The following is a 7,548-nucleotide window of genomic DNA, read 5'->3' as shown; positions in this document are numbered from 1 at the left end:
TTTTCTGATGTAGTGACACCTCAAAAATAATTTCCTTCAATAAAAGAGCGAAAACAAAGGAATTTTGATGGCAAAATAATATGTTTTAGCTGCAACCAGCAGCGCTGGCCCCTGCGTGCGCAGACCCTACACTTTCTTGCTGGTCTTGATTTACTGCTGGTGGGCATCAGATATTCTAGCTTGTGTTTGCCAATCTGTCTGTCCATCGAGCCTGCTGTCTGGGTCGGTGTTGTATGGTGCCCTGCGTGCCCCACCCCCCTCAACTGCACACTCCTCCTCCGTGGGAGTGTCTCTGGTGGCTCTCTGCTGCGTTTGCTCTGCACTGAAAAGTGCGCTACACCCAGTTTTTTCACAGCGTTCCGCCGTTTTTGTCGCCGGCTCCCAGCGCTTCCAGCTGAGAATAATGTAACCTTTTCTGGCAACTAATCATGTGGAGGGGCTATCGCAGCGGAGACGGAGGGGCTCAATTGTGGGAGCAGCTAATGTTATGCTTCATGCATATCGATGCATACCGATGCGGTTTCCGTTTCCCCATGACTTCTTCTCTGTTTTTTCCTCACCTTTCTCTAATCTGGAGAGCACTGTCGCCACCTAATGGGTCCGTAAAATAGCTTATATACCTTCAACATCCCCCATATTTTTACAGGAGATGCATCAGGCTTTGATCCACGTCCCACCGTCAAAAAACGCAATTGACGACTTTAGTCGTCATTGGCACTCTACGTTACTATTTGAATTGACGACGATAGTCGTCATTGGCACTCAATGAGTTAAATACAAACAAACCAAGGAGGAAAAGCCAGAAAGTGCTTCACACTGCTGCAGTCATCAGTAACTCTCATAATGTTGTCTGTGTTCTGCGTCTGGACCGCACTCGCAGATAAAGTTTAAAGAATCGTGCTTAATCCAACAAGATCATCTCACGGGAAACACTAACGTTACAGCTGGCATTCCTTGGGAATTCTGCGCGTCCTCAACGTTGTGTCAGGAATATAAACAAAAGCCGTATAGCCAATCGAAACTCGGTATGCAAATACAAGAATGGTTCTACCATTAACCTTGCTAAACAGTGTTAAAGCGAAAGTGTCCCCGAGTTATCATTACTGTGTTATAGATTTAGAAATACAAATATGTGTTTCATTTCCATGATGCTGTGTATTATATTACAAAATAAAATACGTTGCCTTTTGTTCATCATTTATTATATATGATCTCTGTTTTGTTCGTTTTCAGATTCACTCGGAGAGAAAATGTCTTGGAGACAAGAGGAGCATCTCTCCTGTACTGTCTGCTGTGACATCTTTAAAGATCCTGTCATCCTGAAATGTAGCCACAGCTTCTGTAAAGCCTGTCTGCAGAGATGGTGGACAAGGAACCAAATGCGTGAGTGTCCAGTTTGTAGGGCTGCATCTTCAAGAAAACCACCACCATGTAACTTGGTGTTGAAGAACATGTGTGAGGCCTTCTTACTGGAGAGAGATCAGAGAGCTTCAGCAGAGTCTGAGCCTCTCTGCAGTTTGCACTCTGAGAAACTCAAGCTCTTCTGTCTGGACCATCAGCAGCTTGTGTGTCATCGCTGTCTGGATTCAGACACACACAACCACCACAGAATCAGATCCATTACCATCCATGAATCTGCACGCCATCACAAGAACAAACTCCAGGAATCTCTGAAGACCTTAAATGAGAAACTGCAGCTCTTTAATAAAGTTAAAGGAAACTGTGATCAAACAGCAGCACACATTAAGGTCCAGGCCCGACACACAGAGAAGCAGATTAAGGAGGAGTTTAAGAAGCTTCAGCAGTCCCTTCAAGGGTTTCTACAAGAGGAAGAGAAGGCCAGGATCAATGCACTGAGGGAGGAAGAGGAGCAGAAGAGTCAGACGATGAAGGAGAAGATTGAGGGTCTGAACAGAGAGATAGCAGCTCTTTCTGACACAGTCAAAGCCATAGAGAAGGAGCTGAGGGCTGAAGACATCTCTGTCCTGCAGAACTACAAGGCTACAGTGGAAAGAGTCCAGCGCTCCCTGCTGGAGGATCCACAGCTGGTCTCAGGAGCTCTGATAGACGAGGCCAAACACCTGGGCAACCTGAGCTTCACAGTCTGGCACAAGATGGGGAAGATGGTCTCCTACACCCCTGTGGTTCTGGACCCAAACACCGCCCATCCAAAACTGATCGTCTCTGAAGATCTGACCAGTGTGAGCCGTGGAGAGAGACAGCAGCTTCCTGACAATCCAGAGAGGTTTGACATGTGTTGGAGTGTCCTGGGCTCTGAGGGCTTTAAGTCTGGATATCACTGCTGGGATGTTGAGGTTGGACACTGTACAGGCTGGAGACTGGGTGTGTTCGTAGAGGGTCAGAGGAAGGGATTCGCACTGTCTGCATTATGGAGAATACGTTTCTTTACTAATGGTAAATACAGTGCAGTCTCTCCATCAGGTATAGTCACTGATCTCACAGTGAAGAAGAAGCTCCAGAGGGTCAGCGTGCTTCTTGACTGGGACAGAGGAGAGCTGTCATTCTTTGATCCTGATACTACCACCCACATACACACCTTCAGACATCCCTTCACTGACAGGCTGTTTCCTTTTTTTTCCACTGTGGAAGATGGAAACACTCTGAAGGTAATACCAGTGAAGGTCTCTGTTAGACCCAGTTAGAGAGAGAGAGAGAGAGTCTGTGTGTGTGTGTGTGTGTGTGTGTGTGTGTGTGTGTGTGTGTGTGTGTGTGTGTGTGTGTGTGTGTGTGTGTGCGTATGTGTGTGTGTGTGTGTGTGTGTGTGTGTGTGCGTGTGCGTGTGCGTGTGCGTGTGCGTGCGTGTGTATCTCTCAGTGAGGACAAGCCATTGTCCACCATGACAGGAACCTTCTGCACAGTGAACTCACACACCTAATTTTGATTTTAAGTTGTATCAGTTTGGCTGAGAACAAAAATCCAGTTTATTCGATCTAGTTTCATTTTGAAATAGATATATTTTTGTGTGTGTGTGGGTGTGTACTTGGCCAATTCCCCCTGTTTTCCCAGTCGTTGGTCCACCCCCTCTGCCGATCTGGGGAGAGTTGCAAATGCTTCCTCTGATACATGTGCAGTTACAAGGACTTCTCACTGACACCCCAGAGTTTCACCGGCAGGACGTAGCGTGTGGGAGGATCACAGGGGACAGGCCCCCCGACCGACCAGTGCAGTGACCAGGACACATACATTTATCTTTAGCCCGATTCCCAGACAATTAACCAAGCCGGAGGTAACACGGGGGCTCGAACCTGCGAGCCTCTGGTAGGTAGGCAGGGAATCTATTGCTGCACGCCCCGGACTACCTGTTTATTTTATTTTGTATTATTTTTATTATATATATATTTTTTGGGTTACCTGTTTATGATAAGTAGAAACAGAGCACACTGAACTGGCATCACTCATCTCTACCGTGCCTCTGGCTTGCCCTCGAGGTCTCACCCTCTTCTCAGACACAGCTTGGTCGCCACGCGACCTCGCCCACTCTACTGGCATGCTCTTTGTGCATGCACAGTTGAGCAAGTGAACAATTCTGGGTCGTGCCAACTTTTTGCCCAATTATATTAGTAGGATGTTTTAAAAGCATCAGATTGTTTTGACCTTTTTCTTCTTTTTGTGAAGAAACGTGTTAAAGGGATGATAGTTCAGTTTGTTTGAAGTGGGGTTGTATGAGATACTTGCATACTGTCAGTGTACTACATGCAGTAGAATGCAGCTGGCGCGCTCCCAGTTTGGAGAAATGGAGACCAGCTGCGCACCTGCCGCACCTGGCTACAGTGAACATTTCAGCTAAAAACAAGAAGTAAATTACATCTTTTCAAGTCAACTTGGCATCTCAGGGCTTGTGGAGAGTTTGATTATGCCAGGTGAGCAGTATAGAAGGATTTTATGTATTTGTTTCCGGGTTTTTTTTTTTTACATTTTTGCTCATGGCCCCTTCACACTCAGCACACAGCTCTACTTGCCTGACGCAGCCGGTCTCAATTTCTCTAAACTGGGACCGCGCCGGCTGCATTCTACTGCATGTAGAACACTGACTGTATGCAAGTACCTCATAGGACTCCACTTCAAACAAACTGAACTATCCCTTTAATGGCGTTGGATGGAAATTCTTTAACTTTGGAGACAAAGTTTATTATGTTATTGTTAACAATAATAATACAGTTATAAGTATTTTGTACTAAGGCCCTGTTTACACAGCAATGCTCCCTGGATAAAACGGCAAACTTTTTTTTTGTTAGTTTGTTAGTTCCTTCCTTTTACATGGGAATGTCGTTATTGGTGCCTGAAAATGCAAAAAAGTGAAAACAGTTTCCCAGAGTGGAATTCTTGATAACGGCCTGTTGCATTTAAGGTATAATTTTATCGGCCTGTCATATTGGCAGAAATGTTTGTTTCAGCCGCTATTTTCTTTTAAAGCCAAGTTGGATCTCTGTGGTCCTGCAATTCTTCAAAGAAAAAGAAATAAAGAAATGTTGGTTCTTCAAGTTCAGCTATTTATTAACCATGCAGCACACTCAGTTACTATGGAAGCCCATAGCTGACTCTATTCAAATGATAATTTAAACTTGAAAATGGTAATGTAATTCCTCAATAACATTATCATTTTCAACACATGTGTGTGTTATTTCAGTAAAAATGAAAATGAAAATGGAATAATCCAATTTTCATTTTCATTTTCATATACTTGTAAGGGCTTTCTATGACTATATAAGAATTAAAATGACAAGCTGTTTGACATTTAATTTTCAAAGTCCATAGCCCGCTCTACAATGGACTATATTCAAATGGTAATTTAAATTTGGTAATGAAAATGCAATCCGAAAAATGCAGCCTAATTTTCCATCTCTGCAAGCATTAATTAAGTCACAATTCAAATTAAAATGCATTTTTGTAGAAAATGTCAAATGATAATTTAAATGGTATTTGACATTTCATTTTAATTTAGTCATACTGCTTTTCAATGGACTATATCAAACTTGTAATTTAAATGTGGAAATGTAAATGCAATCCAAAAAATCCAGCCTAATTTTCCATCCCTGCAAGCATTATTTAAGTCACAATTCAAATGAAAATGCATTTGTATTTGACATTACATGTTTGACATTCGACATTACATTATCAAAGACTGAACATGCTTTGCAATGTACTCTATTCAAATGAAAAACAGCAAAACAGCGCCTCCCGTGTATTGCAGGTTCACTTCGTGCGTTATCAGTGACAAAATTCAATTGGAAATGGCAAACTGTCAGGCCGCTCGTCAAGGCGGGTCTTCAATTGGGAGGATGTCACTCATTGGCTACTTTCAGGCTGCCCCAGTTGACCGCGGAAGTAAACAGACCCACTTCTGGTCTGTCGCCTTCAACCACCGCAGTCAGGCATGTAATGTGCGTTTTTGTTCATATTTAAAGAAGAAACAGCATTATTTATCGGTGCATGGTGTTCATACCGCGGAAAAGTTAAAAACAAGGTGAATTTTGCCATTAGGAAGGAAGACACGAGGCGGATTGTTTGCTATGGTTACCATGGTAACGTTACCCTGGAGTTCAGATGCACTTGGGTCAGACAACAGTACAGATCAGGCATCAAGAGCAACAAGCTGTATGGGTCACATTAAAACAACCCAAACAAACAGGAGAGCAAAAATAAACATGAGAAAACTAACCGGCCACTTAATTTATAAGAAAGGTCGAAATGTAAAGTCGTCATTAAGTCCCTTAGGTTGCATACTATTCAGTTGGTCAATCCAAAACATCTCTCTCTGTGACAACAGCTTGGGCATACACCTGTATTACTCAGTGGTGTATAAAGTACTCAGAAACCATACTTGAGTAAAAGTACAGATACTTCACCAGAAAATGACTCAGTGACCCATTAAAATATTACTTGAGTAAAAGTCTTAAAGTAGCTGATTTTTTCTGTACTTAACCCATTGATACCTGATGCAGCATTTGAGTGTGTATCCCTTTAAGACCGCGAACCGTGTTAACGCAGTTTGCGGTCTTAAAGGGATACACACACAAATGAGGGATATACACACAAATGCTGCATCAGGTATCAATGTGTTAAATATCAAGTGTTTTTTTGTTGAATGTACTTAAAAGTATTGAAAGTAAAAGTACAAGTAAACCCTGTAAATAAAAAAGCAAGCGGAACAAAAATTCAGAAATGGTCAGGTTGCCTTGGTGACTAGACTACACCACACTCTGTACCTGGTCACTGATGCCCAGCTAGGTCAAACACTTGGTTGCACGGGATGAATGAATGACAGTCTCTAGGTCATCAACAGGTCTCTGTCTCTAACCACTGCAGTGCAGAGATGTCAGGGGGTGGAGGCAGGAGCACCTTACCACATCCCTCCCAGACTGATGCAGCATTTCAAACATGGCATGACAATGGTTTGATGTTCTTTAGTGACCACTAGATGGCAGCGTTGCTTCATTTGAAATTCTCCGACAGGGCCATAATAGAGAGGTCCAGGGATGACGTATTTTTGTAGGCTGAATGCGGAAGTCCCGAACTTCCTGGTTCTTCACTGTTTCTGTCTATGGGATTTTTGAATGGGTTTTTGGCGTGATGCTTCAAATAATGTCTGTGGACAACGCAAGTTTAATCAAACGCGAACCAAGGTTCAGCGGGATAATCTTCACACATGAGGACCACTTTCATGAGTTTTGTAGCGTAAATGCGAGCCCTAGAAGTAAAAAGCTCATGCTAAGCTAATCCAGAACTACACACTGTCGCATAGGCTTCCACGTCACGTCAGCACTCAACCTGGACTGTTGTTGGATGTGTGCACTGATTACCTCGGGCTGAACGGGGCTGAACCAGGTGAGGGAAAGAGCATTTCTGTGTTCGCCCTTTGAAGTGGTGACGTTATTGACGTATATATCCACATCGACTCAAAAGTGTAGTCTCATTTAGCCGTTTGCTAGCTAGCCGCCCGTTTAACGGCATGTAAAAGCTTCAAAACTCATAAAAGTGGTCTTCATGTGTGAAGATGATGTTACTAAACACTGGTTCGCGTTTGATTAAGCCAGCGTTGTCCAGAGAGATTATTAGAAGCATCGCGCCAAAAACCCATTCAAAACTCCCATAGGCGAAAACTGTGAAGAACCAGGGCTGTTAGCATCGATGATTTCCGGACTCGTTACTGGACCTCTCTATACACCGAATACACCCTTCTTTAGACACCTCCAGGCCCACAGTTTGGCCAGAGAACATGACTCACTTCCTGTCCTGAAACGGTTTGACCAGAGAACACTGCCCACTTCCTGTCCTGCTGGAAAAGAGTGTGTTGGACATCATAATGGACTGGGACCCAGATACTAAGGGACATGTTTCTAAAATATAGATTTCCCAAGGTATCAGTTTGTCTTCTTTGGACAAAACAAAATGAGTCTGGGGAGCAAGACTTAAAACATCAAGCTCACTGAAGAGATGTGGGAAGCTTCCATCTCATTCACACCACTTCCCTCTGTCATAGGCATAGCCTTATTCTAAGTGTTACATCGTTTACATTATAGACGGTTT

The 7,548-nt window shown here is 43.4% G+C and overlaps 1 protein-coding gene across 1 annotated transcript; it reads left to right on the top strand.

Moving 5' to 3' along the window:
* Positions 1–1,250: 1,250 nt before the first annotated feature.
* On the top strand, positions 1,251–3,541 carry LOC310776284 (nuclear factor 7, brain-like; the record flags this gene model as incomplete). Its single annotated transcript, XM_083636491.1, has 2 exons — positions 1,251–2,358; positions 3,468–3,541. 2 exons carry the CDS (start codon positions 1,251–1,253, stop codon positions 3,539–3,541), a joined length of 1,182 nt encoding a protein of 393 aa, XP_083492617.1.
* Between the last annotated feature and the right edge of the window lie 4,007 nt (positions 3,542–7,548).

This window comes from Poromitra crassiceps (assembly GCF_964638095.1).
Source record: "Poromitra crassiceps genome assembly, chromosome: 5".
In the NCBI taxonomy this organism is placed as follows: Eukaryota; Metazoa; Chordata; class Actinopteri; order Beryciformes; family Melamphaidae; genus Poromitra; species Poromitra crassiceps.
This window is presented reverse-complemented; position numbering and strand designations above follow the sequence as displayed.